The 21,890-nt window shown below is 39.3% G+C and overlaps 1 protein-coding gene across 3 annotated transcripts in view; it reads right to left on the bottom strand.

The window, feature by feature from the left end:
- The window catches only part of abr (ABR activator of RhoGEF and GTPase), a 113,626-nt gene that overhangs the window by 34,404 nt on the left and 57,332 nt on the right, over positions 1 to 21,890 (bottom strand). For all 3 annotated transcript variants that reach the window (XM_057354170.1, XM_057354178.1, XM_057354187.1), the window contains 10 exons: positions 16,950 to 17,002; positions 16,714 to 16,854; positions 16,434 to 16,555; positions 15,277 to 15,445; positions 13,950 to 14,072; positions 13,493 to 13,568; positions 13,303 to 13,407; positions 8,504 to 8,578; positions 3,276 to 3,373; positions 3,037 to 3,168 (listed from right to left, as the gene is read on the bottom strand). In XM_057354170.1, the coding sequence (XP_057210153.1) occupies positions 3,037 to 3,168; positions 3,276 to 3,373; positions 8,504 to 8,578; positions 13,303 to 13,407; positions 13,493 to 13,568; positions 13,950 to 14,072; positions 15,277 to 15,445; positions 16,434 to 16,555; positions 16,714 to 16,854; positions 16,950 to 17,002 (1,094 nt within the window). The remainder of the gene's footprint in view (positions 1 to 3,036; positions 3,169 to 3,275; positions 3,374 to 8,503; positions 8,579 to 13,302; positions 13,408 to 13,492; positions 13,569 to 13,949; positions 14,073 to 15,276; positions 15,446 to 16,433; positions 16,556 to 16,713; positions 16,855 to 16,949; positions 17,003 to 21,890) is intronic.

Raw genomic sequence — 21,890 nt, 5'->3', positions numbered from 1 at the left:
CCTAAACACCACAAACTTAAAAAAGCCGAGTTGTTTCAACCCATCGTTTGGGTCAAATATGTACAAACCCAACTGCTGGTTTACAGTACATTAACTCTAATGTCTATGTTTGACCTGACCATTGGTTGAAACAACCCAGCATTTTTTTAGAATGTTGTAGTGAGATACATGTCCAAAAAACATAGTACATGCACACAAAATCATGGTAATGTCACGGTGCACATGCATAGCAGCAGCTGTTATCACATGAGATGGATGTGATGCGGTTTAGAGAAGGTCAGTGGACAGGTGCAGTATGACTTTAACTTTAAACTGATGAAGTCATTAAAGTGTCTCATTGTCTCTGAATGAGCCATATTTCCCAGGGCAGCTGTGTATCTCAGCCCACTCTACACTCATTACCCGTTTTAGATTGTTATAACCACAGCACAAATGATCATATTCCACATCAGCATCAATGCTTTCACAAGAGACGTACAAAAGTCAATGAATGAAAAATATGCACAGGACGTGTGCCCTGGACGGAGACATGAATACAAAGTGCTTCAGATCTCTCAAATGTCATGTTATATAACAACTTCAAGTGTTCTGAGTGACATCTGAGGCATGATGAGTGGTTGCTAAGGTGTTGCTATGCAGATGGATTTTTTCTGCACAGGTTAAAACTCAATAGAAATAAATTTGACTTGATGCTAGGGTGTTTTGGGTGGATGCGTAAGTGTTTCTATGCAGATGCTAAAGTCTTTTTGGTGGTATCTAAAGTGTTGCTATGCATATTATTGCATGTTTTGAGTGGTTGTTATGGTTTTGCTATGCAAATGCTAGGGTGTTTTGACTAGACACTTAGGTGTTTCTATGCAGATGCTAGGGTGTTTGGGTGGTTTCTGAGGTGATGCTATACAGATTACAGCATGTTTTGAGTGGTTGCCATGGAGTTGCTATGTAAATGCTAGTATGTTTTGGGCATTTCTAAGGGGCAGATTATAACATGTTTTAGGTGGCTCCTATGCAGATGCTAGGTTTTTGGGTAGATAGGTGTTTTGGGTGGTTGCTAAGGTGTTGCTATGCAGATGCAAGGGTGTTCTGGGGTGGGTGCTATGTGTTGCCAAGCAGTTGCTAATGTGTTATAAAGGCTGCTAGCGTGTAGGGTTGGGTATCGTTTGAATTTTAGCGATTCCGATTCCATTGAATTCTTATCGATTCCCAAAGTAAAACATTTAGATATCAACCTGTATGATCATTTAGCCTGCTTATTGACTGGTTTGCAAAAAATATATATATTTATGAGCACCATTTTGTGTATATATAGCAACCATGTTTTGTCTGCTTTTTTTCAATTTGTATTACCATACCTTAACTACATCACGGTTAAACTGTAGTTACTATAATGAAACTATGGTCAATTTGTGGTTCCTGTGTTTTATCACATTTCTGACAATATGCACACAGGAATTGGTAAGAGGTATTGAAATTTTAATTTCAAGTATCCGATTCCTATTCCTTTTCGATTACGATCCCATTCCTAGCCTTTCGATTCCGATTCCCAAACGGTTCTGATTTTTGATTCCCAACCCTACTAGCGGGTCTATGTTATTCTGGTCTCTGGATAAGTTTGTTTGCTATTTATCTGACAGCACTCAAGAGGAGAACACTTAACAGAAAAGTAAAGCAATTCGAAAAGTAATAGCACACCTCTTCCTATATTTAATATTCGGTAATTTATATACACAGCCTGAGGGATTGTTGGCCAAGTGTCAGTAATAACCTGTGAAGTTCTAAATCTGTCTCAGTCCCGGCACAAACTCTGCTCTCAGCACCAAATGACACACCTCCTTTATTTCAACATGCTGAAATACAAACAGAGCCTCTCACGGGCAGAAAAAGACTGACTTCAGTATCAGAAGTCTTCCTGCGCAGGAAGGAAGGTATTAACTAGAAGGCCAAGCAACCGAATATCTCTTAAAAATATACGGTACACCACAAGAGAGCGGTGAAATGGGCCAGAGGTCACACACACTAAGAGTTTTGTGTGAAACAGACCTACTGTACGAACAGTCCTCTCACTTTGAAGAGCCACTTGACTTGGTTTCAATTACGAGGGAGTATAAGGCGGTTGTGTTCAGCAGATGTGCTTTTTCCCAGAACAAACACACATTCACACGGTGTATCTGGGTAAAACCTGTCAACTTTCTTCAAAAGGGACCATCTGCTCCAATATGTTGGCCTACAAACTCTTTGGATCTTTCAAATTTTGATCATTTCCAAATCACTTTTTAGTTTCCATTACATCCTCAGAGGTACAAAACATCTCTGTGGCGTCTCTTTTCCCCAAAGACTGTAACACTGATGTAAACAGTGTTGTGTGTGTAGCCCGTGGTGGTACCGTGTGTACGTGTTTATGGGAATGATATGCACATCATATTTTGTGAAAACAAGAATGAACTCTCTTGCTATTCATTCACCTCCGGCAATGAACCAGACACAAACCAAAAATAAACCTTCACTGCAGTAAATCCACCTCATTCTGGAACCCTGCCCCAGATTTAAAAGCACGCAAGGAATCATCCATCGAATCATTTTAGGATAACAATTTGACAGGAGGTTGGATCGTAGACGGTAGCAAAACAAAACGGATTGATTATGACAGCCGAAGAGCAAAATTAGCTGGTAACATGGCCGTCAAGATACGGTGTCACGCTAACACGCAGCCATTAGAATACGAGATCACTGTATAAAAACTGTAAAAAAGTCCTTGATTTGGGATTTCACTGCTCCACATGTCTACCAAGCACCACACAACACTTTGCACAATCTGTTCTCATCAAACACACACACTATTAAGTTTAATTGGTGCATTTCCCAAGTATGCCAGGAGCCGTGAGTTCTCCGGCAGTAAAGCTTCCCATGTCAAAGACACGCCACCGCCACACATCAGCAGCACACGCTAATACCAGACAACAATTACTGTACATGAGTCACGTCAGCGAACTTCTAGAATGTAAACCAGACTCACGTGTGCTCGTATTTTCCACCTACCTGTACTTGACCCTTTCCCATGATCTTGTCCACAATTTCGTTGTCGTCCTTGTTGAGTTTGGTTTTGTCGTAACACTTCTCGTAACACAGGATCCGCAGACACTGGGAACCCTCCAGCTCTATCTCAAACTCCTATTGGAGGAGAAATGAATCAATCACAGATACACGGTTGCGATTGGTCAAATGACACATGTAGTGTTTGGGTCATTGGTTGCAGTAGTAAACAAACTTGATCTCACCTCATTCCACTGTGGTTCTGTTGTGTCTCTGAACACACGGGTTTTGGCCTTACTGACGAAGTATCCAAAAGAATCCACCTCAAGTGTACAGTACAGATCTACAGAGAACACATGACAATGACATCATCAAAAAACTGAGCGCTTCAACACAAAACTCTTATTGGCTGATTTTCACACATGCCTGAATGAGATGCAAATGTCTATAGTTTTATATACAGTATGTATATGTATGTTGTCTGTGAACTGTGTATATCTTTAGTGTATATAGTGTATAATATGTATTGTTATTTGTACGATATATCTTAGATTCCATCCCCAACCGAGAGCAAAGACGGACTACCTGTCACATAAATGCTAAATTTACAATACTTGGTATTTAATGCTAAACTTACATCACACGACAGCAGTTTGAAGTTATGGCTGCACTCAGTGACTTTGATTGGAGGTAGCTGGGTGGGTGTTGTAGGGAATGGGGGGGCTTGTTGGTTGTGGTTCGGGGTTTCATTGTTGGGACTGTGTGGGTCTGGTCTGGTTGGTCTTGTTTTGTGGTCGATGTCGGACAACAGAGGAATAAAGTTAATTATGCCATTACTACTTTTCCCTGGTTGTCCCTCTGTTGTCTGTTGTTGATCACGGAATGGTACTGGGTTGGACCTGCACGGTTTCGGCGGGTGGGGCTTCCTGGGTCGCGGCTCGTGGGCTCTCCCTGTTCTTCGTGGACGTTGCTCGGTGGCTTTGGTCGGGGTCACTGAGTGCAGCTATGACACGTCAGAGGAGATCTGGCCCTCCCGGCTGAGCCTGGTTTCTCCCGAGTTTTTTTTTTTCTCCATTATTCATCATTGGAGTTTGGGTTCCTCGCCACAGCAGAGCAGTGCAGTGTTGGCTTGCTCACCGGGAGACTGCATTTATTTATTTATTCATTTCTTTATTAGATATTATTTATTATAATGATCTTGCTTGGTCTATAAACACCATGCACTGTGCTGTGTTTTACCTTTCTGTGTTTTTCTTATTTGCTCCTGTAAAGCTGCTTTGGAACAATGCACATTGTGAAAAGCGCTATATAAATAAAATTGAATTGAATTGAAATTGAATATCTAATTGTATTCTGTGTTCAGGACTTTTGTCGCCGAAAATGACGTCCAACGTTGGAAAACTGATGTCTCTGCTTTTTATTCCAATATATTTGATATTAAATGTATACCTTTAATATATGTAATATTATATATCTTTAATATATTTTTATATTTATATATCTTAATACGTTTTATATTAAAGAAGTATTAAAGTGTTTTATTGATATTGTGTAGTTGTGCTTGGAGTCTACAGTATATTAGAATAAAACCTATACTTTGTAATACGCTGTACTGTAGTTTGTATTTTAGTCAAAAAAACACTTTAAAAGTTCAGTGTTTTCTCCATTTTTTACCATACACCCCATACTTTGATAGTTTAATTCAACGTAAAGGGGCGTTTAAAGCAAACACTCTACAAAATTGTCCTCCTGACAATTGTCCTCCTTTCTGAATTTACGATTTAGAGATATGCGTTTAGATAAAATGATCATTGTTGTTTTATTCTGTGAACTACTAACAATATTTCTTCAAAATTTCAAAAAAATATATATATTTTTGCATTTATTTGGAGTGACATGAAAAGTGGAAAAAAGATGCTCTGTATTTTTTTTTACCTCAAATACTGCAAAGAAAACAAGCAATACAACAGTCATATTTCTACATGTACAGTATTTAGGAAAAGTTCAAAATGTATTTTTGATGTGATATCCCAGATTTTAATCACAGTTTTAATTAGTGTCACTCCTGAGGTTTGACTTTGTTAAAAATTCAACAGACACTGGACTGAAATGACCACAATACATCCAGAAATGCTAATTAAAGAAACATTTGGAATGGTCTCAATTTTTTCCACGGCTGTATGTATAGTGATTTTTACTTATGTATCAAAGCATGGACAATTACAGTGTAACAGCTAATATTGTGCAATTAGAGAAAACGGCAAGACTTATAATATAATACCTTTATGTTGTGTTTAAAGGCACATACAGTAATAGTAACTGTAAATATTCTCTGAATAGCTCACTGCGTCGACATCATGTATGTACAGTACATAAAACCTTTTCTCTCCAGCAACCCCATCAATAATCCAACACATCCATATGTGTCAATACTCGCACAGAATACAGTGAACACACACACACATAAAGAAAGAGTCATGTTGAGTACACAAAGCATTTAGATAATCAATTTATCTGGCTATGTGTTTCCCGTCACGCACACTTCTCTCTTGGCAACTATATTTGATCACATCGCCTTAGTGGGTGTGGCCTACCGACAGCATGATGGATTACAACCCGCTGTGACCTCTGACCTCAGGAATATGTGTGGAGTATGTTTGAGACGGGTGAGAAATGAGGTGATGTTCACTTAGTGTGGTGATGCTGTCACAAAAGAGCGCTCGACTTAACAAAACACGCCGTGAGTCTCGCGGGTGAAGGTTTAACATGCGCATGCAGTCGGTCAGGCCGGCCGATGGTAATTGATAGTCTGGTGTGTAATATGTATGTTAATGAATGAGGGGAGGTTGTAGTGGTTTATAATGAGACTGCATGAGCACACGCACACAGATGCAGGGTCAGTTACACTGTCTTCAAGTCATGTTACAAGACGAACACACGTTAACAATACGACAATTTCATAATTATAGCTCGGAAAGTTTCTGAGCCTTTGCACCGTGGTGGAAACAAATAGCTGTCTTCATTTTTGATAGTTTCATTTTCAATTAAGTTTTAACTGTGTATAAATTCAGTTTATACATACATTTGTGTTGCTACTGTCAAATGGTTTGGCAAGTGCTCATTTTTTCGGCTTGTGACAAGACAACATTTCCCTGGTACAGCACAATAATGATAAATGATAAAGCATATCGGCGCTGTCCCTAAATCTTTATTATTAGTAACCCTTTATGTTTGTCACTGGGTTTTGCAAATATATAACCAATAAAAAGTGCTTGTCAACTTTGACAACACAGTATTTAATCATTTAAAATATAGCTTTGTGGGCAAGATGAGAGGCTGCGCTCAATGCGACCCGTGTTTGAATCACGGCTCGATGTCCTTTCCCGATCCCGCCCCCCCCCCCGTTCTCTCTCCCCGCTTGCTTCCTGTCCTCTCTCCCACTGCCATCTAAATAAAGGCCAGAAAATAAAAAATGCCCAAAATAAAAAAGTACAGTGTTTTTTCCATTTCCTGTAAAACTGCAAATTTGGACAAGTGACAACTTTTACAACTTGTCACTTTGTTGTCTCGCGTTTATTACTTCCTTTATATTTAACTATTTTATCATTTATGTGTAACTAGCAGCGCTGTCTGGTTCCTTCTGTCCTGTGGGAAGTCATTCAAGAAAGTTTTGAATAAGACTTCGTTACACACCTAATGCACATTTGCTCTCAATATTTTGCATAATGGCTAAAAAAATCCTCCTTAATGTTTTATTTCATTACATTTTCCTCAAAATCACTTCTATGCAAATGTCTCATCTAAATGTTCTCAATTCTTAAAAAGAAACTTGAAGAAGAGAATTTAGCCCCCTCAAAACTCTTCTTCAAACATCTCGATCAGGATTTCTGTCCCCAGCCTGGACGCTCTCATCAAAACCATGAAATAAGGCCAGCTGTATCCCTCCTCTGGTCAGGGGACCATTTACATTTCAGAAGCACTAGACACAGAAACCCAGTTCCTCAGAGAAAAACATAAATATCCGGTGTGAATCAGGAATACGAGGGGGCCTACAGTAGTACGTTGTGTTTCTGACGGGTTCAGAGGTCACAGAAGTCCTTTAGCGGGCTCATAAAGACTGATATAGTCATTATTCACACTAAAACCTTCAAGGACTTCTGAAGCACGTGTTTGACACGCTCTTGTTTTTAAAATGAGCTCCCGTTATATAAAAAGTGATAAATAAATCATTTCAGTGACATGAAACTAAGAGGTTGGTGCATGGGTGGAAAGACAGAAACTAAAAACGAATGGTGTTGTATCCAAAGAGTTTACCCACACAATGGGTAAGAAACAAAAGTGCTAGAGGAAACACATCCTCGAGCCGATGTGACGAGATGAAATGAGATGGTGATGAGCTGATAAAAGCCATACGGCAGCCGGGTGACCCTCATTTCTCTCACAAATTTACAGCATTGATGCCAGAAGTACAACTACGGTATATTGTGCACATTATTATTATCATGCAAATAGTATGTTTAAGATCTAAAATAATGAATATTAGAGGTCAGTCTATGGGTTTCAAATGGATGTGATGTACTGATTTACACGGTCTTGCAATAACAAACCACATAACTGAATTTCTCGGAGCGATCCGAATCGAATTAAACTGAAATCTGTGTGAAATGTGAAGAGATGAGTGGATTAGATCGACGGATAAAACCGAGCCGAAACCCACGAATCAGGCAGAGAAAAGCCATTTACTGGAAGCGTTAAGACAAAAGAAAAGTATTCTGGGTCAGCATTTCTCCCTCAAGCTCTTTTTATCAGGAAGCCAACGTCAACGACCCAGTTTGCATTCACAGCCCAAAGCAAAAGATCTGGATGTGTTTCCAGTCAAAAAGGATCAAGGCCTTTAATAAACAGAAGAATTCAATCAGCCGATTAAGCCGCGTAACCTCTTCCGCTTGCAACCGGACGTCCGTCTCAATATATACAGATGAACACACACAAACACCTGCATATGCTGAACACATGTTTACACACACAAGACGACCAATAATCCTCGAAAACAAGACGTTAATACACACAATGGCTCTTTAAATGAGAGAAAATATATGATGCGATTCCTCAGGGATACAAAACACACCCGAGGCACGTGTCAACCCTGTGTTTCAGTGTAAGCTGATGTCCTGTACCGTTTGTTTCTATGCAGATTGTGGTTTAATTGATACAAGGCGCACTCGCTTATTGTGAGAAAAATATATTTTCTCAGTAACAATAACACCCTTCTTTGTTTCCCAAACATATGAGGGCCATTACTTGTTCTTGTGATACGACTGTATAGACCAAAAATGTGCTGGGTCACGAGCGCTCTGCGGGGGTCTATACTGTACCATGGCATGCTGGGCTATATTTTTTTGTTTATAGTTGCCGACATGCTCTGTACATCCAGCCTTCCATCCAGGTATATTCAGAGGAGCGTAAAACTTACTGGCTGATTCCTTGAAGCCCGTGGCTTTGTGGACGATGACGTGGAGGAAGCCGTACAGACCAGGAGATTCCTCATCTGGAAAATACAAGAAATACATGTAATTGTTTCTGTTTAGTGTCAGTGGTTTGATTCTCGGGAATGATCAAATGCAGATGCATTCAATAAAAATGTCTGCCAAATGCGTAAATGTAAATGTGTGTGTAAAAGAAAAGAGAGAGAGAGATGAATGAATGAATGAATTTACAAAGTGCCCAACTACTGTACTCATAATTTAAGGTATATGAAAATTCTGTCATCATTTCACCTTCATGTCATTAAAAAAAAAAATCAGCAGAAAACAAAAGAAGATATTTTGAATGTTGAATATTTTGAATGTTGGTAACCAAACAACGGCGGTACCCATTGACTTGCATTGGTTTTGAGTCTGTACAATAGAAGTGAATGGGTACTGCCATTGTTTGGTCACCGACATTCTTCAAAATATCTTCTTTTGTGTTCTGCCCCCCAAAAAATAACTCCTTTTCCTATTAAGCATCATCATTGATTTACTTACAATCCTCTATTTTCCTCCACTTTTTACCCACATGCTGCTAAACACGAACTTTCTACTAAAATAAGACGAAACCATTTGACTGACCACCCAAGAGTGACTTTGAGAAGCATGTGAGTGTGTTCATGTATGGAGGGGATGAGAGACTTCCTTCAGGGAAAGAAGGAATGCTGTTGTTCATCAATGGAAGAGCGTCGGAGTATCGAATCACCTCCGATTCGCTCTCTGTGCACATCAGACAGGCCGGAGATAAGTAAGCGAGCTGTTGGCGAGAGTACTGTATGTGTGTTTACGTCTGAACACTATTCTTATCTCCTGTCTGTGTGGTCCATTTCTGTGCTGGTGATGATGGAGGATTTAGCCTGGAATGTGGATAATAAATCTAGCCGTCTATAACACAGTGTTACAAATTGTTGTTTCGCACGAACTTTTTATAGTTCTTGTACAATTCTGTGGTGCTAATTATTGTGGTGATATTTATTTCGATTTAGCATCAATGTTTTAGTGCATATTTAGCTCAAGTAAATTTTGAGCTTATTTTATTAATTGCGATATATCGGTATATTGCAAATGAACAAAAACTGTACAAATGTTCACATATTTAAAAAATTGTTATTATTCCAATTGTCTCTGTCAGAAAATTCTAGAAATGTCTGTAGCACAGGGAAGGTGGGATGAAGCGATGATGAACCATCAAAAGTTTTGTACACTTCTGAACTCGTTTTTAGTAACTGTTATGTTTTGAGCTCAGTGTTAAGCCAGAAGCTTGTCATTTCTGCGTACGAGTGTGTAGCGAAATGTATAAATGTGTGATAAAGTATTTTTTGTAAATAAATAATGTCAATGGTAAAAATAAATAAATGTGATTTTCGTATTCAGCAAGTTAAACTTCATAAAGAAACTTTAAGCAAAACACAAAAACGTGCACTGTGTAATTGAAAGGGATAGTTCACCCCCAAAAAAACATTCGGTCATTTACTCACTCTCATGTTGTTCAAACCTGTATATGACTCTTTCTTCAGTGGAACACGAAAAAGATATTTTGAGAAATGTCTCAGTGGCTTGCGTCCATAGTCAATGGGGTTCAATGTTGTGTGGTTACCAACATTCTTCAAAAAATATCTTCTTTTGTGTTCTGCAGTAGAAAGAAAGTCATACAAGTTTGAAATAACAAGAGAGTCAATAATTGATGAAAGATTTTCATTTTTGGTGAACCGTCTCTTTAAGTGGTCAAATGCATTGTATATAAATGTACATATCCAGTTTAAAATCAATATGATCAAAAGTGTGAATACGACCCATAACAAAAATGTCTTGCTCCACATACAGATCAGACCAAACCTAACGTCACAACCACTTGACTTAAGTCATTCTTTGTAAAAGGAGCTGTTGAAAAGAAAGCAAATCAAAACAGCGTCACATGAGAGGAAGTCTACAGCTGCCTTCACTAAAACCCTGAGTTTGGATGTCCACGCCGAAAGCGTCCAACGTCATGTGAAGTGGGTTATAAAAACACCATTCATGAAAACAATATTTACGCTAAGCCCCAGCGAAAGCAAGGATTCAACGTCTTACGGACTGAAAAGACTCCTGAGAGAAGACCTGCTGCACGTGAGCAGTCGGTCACTTCAGGGTGGCCCCGACCGACCTCACACACGCACGCACGCACGCACACACACACACACACAGATCAACTTATCGAATCAATATCACTAGCAGTGGGTGGTACTCCTCAAGTCGCGGACTCCTTTCACTACATTTATTTAGCAGGAAGTCAAGAAGCCGAAAAGCTCTTTGAGCATCCGCTGAGAACACGTGAGAGGATAAACAATCACAGAGCCGTGTGTGAAGAGTCCAAACATTGTGCGGATATAGTCAACTGACCTGAACTCAATAACACATTTGAGACCTGAGCACCATGTAGTCATGCCCCCTCAAACACCTCACACAGAATTATGGAAAACATCTGGAACATTGTCTTTAAATAATGAAAACAGAATGGGTTTAATCTGAAAGATGACCCGTCCAGCGTGAACCATGAGCACATCTACACTCTCGCTGTGGTGATAAGAGCAGAAAAACATTATAAAACTTGTAAACTTATATTAGAACTCACATCTGACAGCTGAAAGATCTGAGGTGAAGAAGAAGAGGGTGTGTGTGTGTGTGCGTAGTTTGTGTTCGACCTGATGGTTTGCGTGTGTGTGTAGTTTGTGTTTGATCTGATGGTGTGTGTGTGTGTGTAGTTTGTGTTTGATCTGATGGTGTATGTGTGTGTAGTTTGTGTTTGATCTGATGGTGTATGTGTGTGTAGTTTGTGTTTGATCTGATGGTGTATGTGTGTGTAGTTTGTGTTTGATCTGATGGTGTATGTGTGTGTAGTTTGTGTTTGATCTGATGGTGTATGTGTGTGTAGTTTGTGTTTGATCTGATGGTGTATGTGTGTGTAGTTTGTGTTTGATCTGATGGTGTATGTGTGTGTAGTTTGTGTTTGATCTGATGGTGTATGTGTGTGTAGTTTGTGTTTGATCTGATGGTGTATGTGTGTGTAGTTTGTGTTTGATCTGATGGTGTATGTGTGTGTAGTTTGTGTTTGATCTGATGGTGTATGTGTGTGTAGTTTGTGTTTGATCTGATGGTGTATGTGTGTGTAGTTTGTGTTTGATCTGATGGTGTATGTGTGTGTAGTTTGTGTTTGATCTGATGGTGTATGTGTGTGTAGTTTGTGTTTGATCTGATGGTGTATGTGTGTGTAGTTTGTGTTTGATCTGATGGTGTATGTGTGTGTAGTTTGTGTTTGATCTGATGGTGTATGTGTGTGTAGTTTGTGTTTGATCTGATGGTGTATGTGTGTGTAGTTTGTGTTTGATCTGATGGTGTATGTGTGTGTAGTTTGTGTTTGATCTGATGGTGTATGTGTGTGTAGTTTGTGTTTGATCTGATGGTGTATGTGTGTGTAGTTTGTGTTTGATCTGATGGTGTATGTGTGTGTAGTTTGTGTTTGATCTGATGGTGTATGTGTGTGTAGTTTGTGTTTGATCTGATGGTGTATGTGTGTGTAGTTTGTGTTTGATCTGATGGTGTATGTGTGTGTAGTTTGTGTTTGATCTGATGGTGTATGTGTGTGTAGTTTGTGTTTGATCTGATGGTGTATGTGTGTGTAGTTTGTGTTTGATCTGATGGTGTATGTGTGTGTAGTTTGTGTTTGATCTGATGGTGTATGTGTGTGTAGTTTGTGTTTGATCTGATGGTGTATGTGTGTGTAGTTTGTGTTTGATCTGATGGTGTATGTGTGTGTAGTTTGTGTTTGATCTGATGGTGTATGTGTGTGTAGTTTGTGTTTGATCTGATGGTGTATGTGTGTGTAGTTTGTGTTTGATCTGATGGTGTATGTGTGTGTAGTTTGTGTTTGATCTGATGGTGTATGTGTGTGTAGTTTGTGTTTGATCTGATGGTGTATGTGTGTGTAGTTTGTGTTTGATCTGATGGTGTATGTGTGTGTAGTTTGTGTTTGATCTGATGGTGTATGTGTGTGTAGTTTGTGTTTGATCTGATGGTGTATGTGTGTGTAGTTTGTGTTTGATCTGATGGTGTATGTGTGTGTAGTTTGTGTTTGATCTGATGGTGTATGTGTGTGTAGTTTGTGTTTGATCTGATGGTGTATGTGTGTGTAGTTTGTGTTTGATCTGATGGTGTATGTGTGTGTAGTTTGTGTTTGATCTGATGGTGTATGTGTGTGTAGTTTGTGGGTGTGTGTGTGTGTGTGTGTGTGTGTGTGTGTGTGTGTGTGTGTGTGTGTGTGTGTGTGTGTGTGTGTGTGTGTGTGTGTGTGTGTGTGTAGTTTGTGTGTGTGGTGTTGGGGGAGAGCAGGGTTTGTAAGGCTATGTGGCAGGGGTTACATTCCTCTAGCAGCTGGTCTTTATTTCACCTCATTCTCTCCATCTTATATTTCGCCGCAGGAGGGATGTTTTGGGGTTCTGAGGGTGATCTCAGGGGGTCTTCTGTGTGTGTCACTTATGAAACATGAAGACTATAAACACTAACTGCTTACACCCACATTTAAACTCAAGACCCCTGAGAAAAACAGCGGCACTTAGACATCATGTTCATTCATGACATTTATATGGTCTGAGTGGACTGATTCTGTAATGCTATAAAATATTGTCATTTGATGATTTAACTTGGCAACTATAAACAGTGTACAGAAAATCAGATTTCAAACTCAAGAGGGTGTTTTCATATAGCTTACCATCTTTGTTGCTGGTGACGGGGATGTTGTGGACAGTTCTGAGTTTGAAGCAGGAGCCGGTTAACACCTGCAGTTCAACAGAGCTCAACACACACGCCTGCAGATCTGAAACACACACACACACACACACACACAATAAGGACCAGGTGCTCCGTACACACCCTTCAGTGCGAGACGGTAATGTTCTGACCTTTCTTCTGCAGTTTCTGAATGCTCTCGCGCCATTCTGACCTCTCGTAATCTGACGACAGCAAGAACAGGAAACTCTACAGATGGAGAAGACCATGTGAACATAGTGAAGAAAAACAATGGCGCCACCTGGTGGACAGCTACAAAATTGACACTAGATTTGCATTAAAATGTCCCAAAGAAAAGTCATTGTGGGTTTCACATTCATGCTGTTAAAGGAAAGATTTAGATTATATATTCAAAAATACACCATCGTCACTAAAAAAAATTAAATGCAATATGAATGCATAAGTTCCAGTTTTAAACCTTTTCCACACCGTTGTCATGCAGCATGAAAAATGAATTTATAAGGAGTATGCATGCAAAAAAAAAAAATGAATGAGTAAAATGCAGTTTGAAAGTTACATCCCAATTCTTGCGCACAGAAATGCCGTTTGAGAGGTCGTGTTGCGTCATACCTTGTTGTGTCTGTTGTGAATGCGGAATGGGATGGTGGGCGAGTGTAACAGCAGATACGACTCCTGCTCGTTCATCTTTTTCCTCAGGCGGTCCACGTTCCGACTTTGACCCTTTTGTGATTTCTGTCCACACACAACATCAATCTGTTATTAGCGCATTAAACAGGCGAGAACAATAAAGACATTCATGCGTCTGTGTTAGAGATTCTGAGAAAAGAACAATGTCCTACACACACAGCGGACAGACGGCAGCAGGAGACATATGAGCAATCACGTCTATAATCATTTAAATCGGAGAAACTTCCTGCTCTGATTAGCTCTCTCTCTCTCTCTCTCTCTCTCTCTCTCTTTCCCCTGCTGTTCGCTCATCTGTCTCAGTCAGTTTTCTTAGAATTGAGTTAAGGAATAAACGGCTCACTGAATGTGTGTGTACATTGTCATGTGTACATTGTGTGTGTACATTGTCATTTTTCCTACTATGGGAGTCAATGGTGGCCAAGTCAATCGTTTGGTTACAAGCATTCTTCCAAATATCTTTCTCTGTGTTCATCAGAACAAAGACATTTATACAGATTTATAACAACTCGAGGGTGAGTTAATAATGGCAGAATTTACATTTTTGGGGGTAAACTGTCCCTTTAACATTAAATGCACATCTTTCACAACTTACGCCAAGTCATAGTAAGAAACAACAATGAGACAGAAATAACAAAACTAGTCCAGAACCTTCTCACATGATTGTGAATTTACAGCATAAATGGTATTTTGTCAGTAAATATAATTGTAATGTTTGTAAGAGGAGTGAAGTTTGTGGAATTGTGTAAAAACGGTCATAGAAAGTATTTTGCATGTTGTGTATACGTGACAAAAGTAAAATACTTTTTGAAGTTGAGAAGTTGGTGAGTGGTGTGTCTCATTGTGTATGTATATGTGCGTTTCCATGACAACCATCCTCTCATTGTGTTTGTATGGAAATGATGGTTATCGATGCTCAACAGCTAAAGAAACTTGATCCACAACGTTCAGCCTGTTTGTATGTCTTCATCATATTACATCTTGATATAATGCATGTCCTTGTGATACGCTACATGACTTTCAACATCTGTCAGAAATGATCATAAACAAACCCTTTCATTTCAATCACAAGTGACATTTATCAACTCATGATGTGCTCAGAAGTGGCTTAATAAAGCAGCAAACATCAGTAAACAAAACCCAAATATGCAGTTTATCTCTAATACCAAACTGGCCCCTAAAAAGCAAAGCTTCAAAGAACCATTCATGGAGTGAAGAAGATATTAAAAACAGTATGACGGTGAAAACCCACTTTTTCTTTCTGGATATCACTCTTGATGGTAGAGATCTTGATCTTCATCTCTTCGATCTCGTGCTCGGGCAGCGTCTGGACGTGAGGAATAGAGTCCGAGTCGTCCAGAGTCTGGAAGCTCAGATCAGCCAGAGGGATGTACCATTTACACTCGTACTGCTGATGTCTCCTGTCATCACACAAACAAACAGATTGAAACATCACACACAGTAAAAATGTTATGAAAATTGACTAATCCGCTAAACATCTGGAGAAACCAGGAGCCAGCCTCGACTAAATGATAAAGACAAGCAGCTAATAAGAGTCCAGATTATATGTGAAATCATTCATAATTAGGCCTGTCAAACGATTAATCATATACAAAATAAAAGTTTTTGTTGCGTGTACTGCGTACTATATAATAATTATGTATATATCAATACACACATATACAACGACATTTACCGCCACCTACTGGCAGTTTTAGTTTATTATTTAGTGTAATTTTACAAAAAAAACAATTTCATACTTCCATTTGAATTAAAAACAAAGTATATTTTACCCAAAATATCACTCATCATTTACTTATCCTCATGGTCCAAAAGTTTGTGTAATAAATGTTGAATGTTAATATTTCTTCCTGAAGCTACTTTTTGTAATGTTTCTTTACATTTGTCTTTTGGGTGTAATTTCTCAGCCAAACTTGATGTGTGAATCATTCGTGATGAATTCGATTAATTAATCGCCATATCATGTAAATAATTAGATCAAAAATGGTAATCGCTTGACAGCCCTAATCACAACATAACACCCATAGTTACATGCAGAGTTTTGAGTTTACTCTTATTCTAAAATGTAAAAAATGCGTATTAATGTAATTCTGACCATTTTAAAGTACTTACTAAAATTTAATTAGTATGCATACAAAGCGAATACCCATATAAATAATTGCAATAAATGAAATAAACCTAGATAGGCATGATTGTATATCATTATGAGATAGCTTTGCTTACAATCTTTGTTTACAGCAGCCATCAATCATTCTCACGGTCTCTCTGTCATTGTAACCATGACAACAACAAAGTGACAAATGATGCTGCACCTTCATCTCTGTACAGGTTATGTACCACAAGAGTGAAAGTGCCTGCGAGCGAGGTTAACAGAAAACATTTGCGTACCCCACGGCGGTCTTCTTCATCTTGGCACAGAGCAGAAGGTCTGTGAAGAGGAAGACATGACGGAGTTTACGCGTCCCCTCCGACACCTCCACCAGGAACCCGTCCTTGACCAGCTGCCGAACCTGCAGACGCACAGACACCCGCCGTTTATTCCTGTGGACCCGTCACAACTTAAACACACAGACGCTGTGCACTAAAGGTCGCGGGCACGTCTGCAGTTACACCATACATCACCGACAGATTATAAGATCATAACTCTCTCTCTCCGTCATGAACACACCTCTCCTTTAGGTGTGGTGACAGCCGTCCGGCGTGGATCGATCTCTTCATTGATGTTGGACAGAAAGTTCTGGGATATTCTCAGAGCGTCCTGCAGCAGAGGAAAGTCTGGATGATCCTTCGGGGTGTGTTTCAACAAGTCCTGGTGAAACGCAGCAAACACAGACATTGGTAAATTAATCCGAAAAGAGAGCGAGAGAGAGAGAGAGAGAGAGAGAGAGAGAGAGAGAGACTCACATGGAGGACCAGAGTGCTTCGGGTGACACGATCAATAGGCTTGTAGAGGAGAGCTGTAAAGAAAAAGATTATCGAATGAATTCATACAGCAGATCATTGATCATATACAGACCCAAACACAAACACACACACTTTCATTCACACAAACGTCTATGACATTCAAATCAAATCCTATCACAGAGCAAGCCGGATGAGAAAGAGGATGAGATCAGCATCTCTGTGTGCTCCACAAACACCAGACGATCGGTTCAATAAACACAAATACTGAGAGTTCTGTGAATCCACACACGCTGAATGACTTGACAGGTCCAGAGAAACGAACACGCACCTGTCAGCAGTAGCAGTCGCTTTTAGGCGATTCTGTTCCCCGCACTATTTTTTGACTCACCGCCTGTATTTCAGCCCATGTTCTCTGGTTTGTTACTTAGATTTGAGTGAAGTAACATTCAGCCAATCACAAGCCGAATCATCTCTTGGGCGCGTCTTCCAAGAGCTTCAAATCTACTTATGGGAGTTGCGCTCGTGATTTCTTTCTTTCATTTCTTTGCTATTTTTGGCACCGAATACTCACAATGTATCATCATACTTTATCATATTTAGTACATGAAAATGTAACGTGTTTAGTTTCATTTTATGTTCAAATTGTTCAATAAAATTGGTTATATGGTAAAGTCAGTGTGTTCCAATAGTGTTACCTACGGTAGGTTATTTGCTATCATGGCATTTTCCCAAAATTGCTACTAGGGTGCTCTAAAATGCCACCTGGTATTCTATATATAAGTTATTATATGAACATGTACATTATCTGCATAATTTGTTTGGCCGTTGAGGTTTTTATTAATCATACATGATAAGACATTAATGAATTATATTTTAATAGAATATTATACATGTAATTTTTTTAATGTGGAAAACTACCTGTATCGGCAATGAGAACAAAAAAGTCGTGTACACAGCATGACAAGAGAATATTACGTTTTAACTAGAAAACAATTAAGTAATTTGTTAAATTGTTAGCCATTTAAAAGGTACTACTTTATTATGGTCATCGAACTGTATGTTTTATAATTCAATTCTTTACTGCCATGAAGTTTCAGTGGTTTCGTGAGAATGACCCAGCTAATTTCTCGAAACATATCTGTTAGTGTAAATAAATAAAATATAAATAACACACTTTTTATATTAGTTGTGTTTATATTATTTTTAATGTACGTACTCAGTTCTTAAAAAGCGTCTCTTAAATATATTTTATTTTAGCCTAGTTTTGACCTTTTGTAGCGTGCAGCAGTGCACAGAGACAGTGAAGAGAATACTCAAAGTTACCACGGAAAGAGAGGGAATGTGATCGGGACGCGACGCAGACCGAACTGAATCTGTACTTCCACAGTGAGCACCATGTCTCAACATCACAGCTCTCAAAGACTAAATTTCACATCATGCTCACGATGACTCTCCTCCCGTGAACAATTTTCAGCGAGAAGCTTCGATGTCTTTGACGACACTAGTGGGAAAATCTCTCTCACATTTTCATCATGTGACAAAATTATGACGGGCGTCCTGCGGTGGTCTTGACGCCTTTCACTAATGGACGTCAATTCCCAGCAGCCCTCTCTCACTTACACACAATCTAATCACATCACGACAGGACCGAACAGCCTGACATGAAATATTTCCCATGAGTCTCTGCAGGGCTGACGGGCTGGAAAGAGGCAGAGAGTTTTAAAATGAGTATAAGAACAATACTTCTACCGTGCGAGTACAACACTGATTTTCTGCTTGGGATATCCCACAATCCTCTGCATATGACAGCTGCCTAGATTTCAGACATAGTGCGTGTGTGTGGTTGAATACACAAAATCAGTTCATTCAGCTTTCTCTGATTTATTCCCCAGACTGACCAATCACAGGTGACTAGAAAGAAACCAATCAGGACATAGGTTGTGGCATTCAATCACAATCCTGGAGCACAAATCTCAGCACAGTTACTTGCATACAAATTCGATTCCTGCATGCCCTTCAAATAAGAGTCTAAGAATAAACCTCTCGTGATCAATAGCTTCTGATTTCTATACATTCACCTGCTGATTGAGCGAAAGGGAACAACAGCGAAAGATGAAGTGTGTGTTTGTGTGTGTACAGTATGTGGGTGTGTATGCCGGTTCTTAAAGTCCCAGTGAAATTTAAAATTACACTGCCAATTTTTTCATGAAATATAGCAGCGTTTATTGTAAATAGTTTATCAATGTGGGTCATTCCCTTTTTAAAAAAGACAAAAAGCCAAGACGAAAGCCACGCCCACAATTTTTCTCATTCGAAATTCCATTTCCCTCGGAAATACGGAAGTAAAAACAATCGCAACTTCCGGTTCACGGGGACTTTAAAGTCCACATGAAATCAAAATTCTAAACCAAAAAACTCGTTTTATAGTGTACATTACCAGTTTTGTGGTAAACAATTTACCTGTGCAAAGCAATCCACAAAAACATGGAAGCCAACACAATTTTGTGCAAACGTAACGTTAAGCAAAATAAAATAAAATATTGCACTCAGGGTTCTCAGAACATTGCCATCTCTCTATTGCCATGTCTGTTTTTCTAACTAATTTAAAGGGGTCATATGGCACGAATACATGTTTTCCTTTTCAGAGCCATAAGCTTTGTAAAAAATCTGCGCGTTTCAGAGAGGCGAGATACAAACATGCACGGTATGTGGAAAATACAGCGTTTTGGACCTTAAATCATGTATACACGTTGCATTACATCTAAAACAAACGATAATATTCGTTTTAGCCATGTCATATCAACCCTTTAAGTAATGTTTTGTCCACTAATAAATATATAAAATAAAAAACAATAAAATAAAATATTGCACTCAGGGTACTCAGAACATTGCCATCTCGTCATCTTTGTTTTTCTAATTAAATTGTCATGTTTTGTCCATTAATAAATAAACAAAATAAAAAGCAATAAAATAAATGATAGCACTAAGGACGCTTCATACACGACAGCATTATAAAACATTATTCAAAGCTTTCTGTCACATATCCTAGTAATATGGGGAAAGTCTCCAACACTGATTTTTTTATGTACTTGCTCAATAACTGTTTTTTATTTTTACCCAAAAAAGCTACAGTACAGATTCCACCTTTGAGATCACATCATTTATGACAGTACATAAGAAACCTAACAAGACGTGCATGGATGATTCAGAGTTCAAGTATGACATAGTTTGGTATGGAAGTATTAAAATAAACACCCATAAACATTTCGAACATTTGGCTTTTATATTTTCTCAAACCACCCACATGCAGTTGATTCAGAAGGTGTTGGGAGATGATTTATTCGAAGCGGTCCCGACAGCAAAACTATTGCTCTGTAAGAAACAAGACAACAGATATTGCAGACAACTGCTGTGGGCTGATACGATATGTGTTGCACTCACGTAAGACATTCAAGTGCAAGTTCTAACGCTCTTCTGAAAACCCCAGCGCTTGAGCATTCCTGTCACACCAGCCGGGGCTCTGACACAGACTAATGGAGCTCTGTGATTGGCCTGGACGTGCAGTACTCTTTGATGTGATTGGACAAAGCAGTTGCTGCCAGCGGCAAGTTATTAGAGATGTATAAAGCGTGAGAAAATCAATACCTGCTGGACATACACTGACAAACCTCGAGACAGATTTGAGATTAAGGGTGCTACGATCAGGACTTTTGGGGCCGATCACAGATTACCGATCTTTACAACCAGTATCGGCCGATACAATCACAGATTACCGATCACAGCCTTCTATTTATCATGTAGAATGATTTATTGAACAATTTTAAAGACCAGTGTATAACAACATATTCCTCTCCCTTTTTCGAAAGTAAACATTTATGATAGCAGCCATAGGAACATCTTCGAGTATAACACAGCTTTCCCGTTTTAATAATTATGAAAAACCAACAGAATAAAACAAACGTACAAACGGCAAACTTTCAGGAATGACAACCCCATTTAAATGCAGGAGTGAATGCCCTGATAGTTCCATGTGTCCGCATTTGTGATGACACACTAGTAACCATAGCAACGTTCTGGCGTCTCGAAGCTGTAAGAATATAACCCGCTTGGTATCTGTTATTTTTCAGAGATTCGCTTTTTCCATCAATTAAACTAAAGTACCTCTGACAGACGCGCTGTGTTTTGTTGGAGAGCGCTCTTTTGCAGTGTTGCCATGTTCATTTGTTTTTAACCACTTTTATGTTTGGTTTTAGATTATAAAGCTCGACACTTTAGGTGTTAAAAACGGTCAGTTGCGGATATAAGAGATGTTTGGGGTTAGTTTTTTGTATTTTTAAGGTTTATTTTGGGCTTGTCTTTGTTTGCTGTTTCTCTCTGTGAAGATCTGGCAACACGGTCACTTTAGCGAAGGGCTCGTGAGAGCGGCTAACGTTAGCCCCGTGTCAAAGTTGCTGTTTTCTAGCATTTTCCGGGGGTTAATCCGTTAGTAGAATGCCGTTATCACTCTGGTAAAGCAAATTTATCTGCAGATACGTGTATCAGTTTACTTCAGACTGCAAGGAAAAGGAGTGACAGGCAACCGACAGCTGAGTGAGTGACTGAGCTGGACGGTCCAGACCTCATACGACCTCATACGTCTGCACAGCGCGGCAGTTGAACACACTACGGTCTACACGTTTTGTGTCATGTGATCGGCCGATCAAGTTATTTAAAGCGATTAGCGGCCGATGATGATCGGCGACCGATCAATCGGAGCACCCTTACTTGAGATACTGGTGCACGGCGGAGCACAGCTCGTCTACTTGATGATGTCAGCTGCATGTTTGTAATCTGACAGATAAACATTTGACTGTATGAGAAAGAAAGTCTGATCAGTTCTCTTTCTCCCCACGCCTTGCTCACTTGAAAGAGCTCCTTTATCTGTCTATCATCTATGGCTGC

Source organism: Triplophysa rosa, linkage group LG2 (assembly GCF_024868665.1).
Source record: "Triplophysa rosa linkage group LG2, Trosa_1v2, whole genome shotgun sequence".
NCBI classification, from domain to species: Eukaryota; Metazoa; Chordata; class Actinopteri; order Cypriniformes; family Nemacheilidae; genus Triplophysa; species Triplophysa rosa.
The sequence above is the reverse complement of the archived record's forward strand: the minus strand, read 5'-3'. Positions and strand labels throughout refer to the sequence as shown.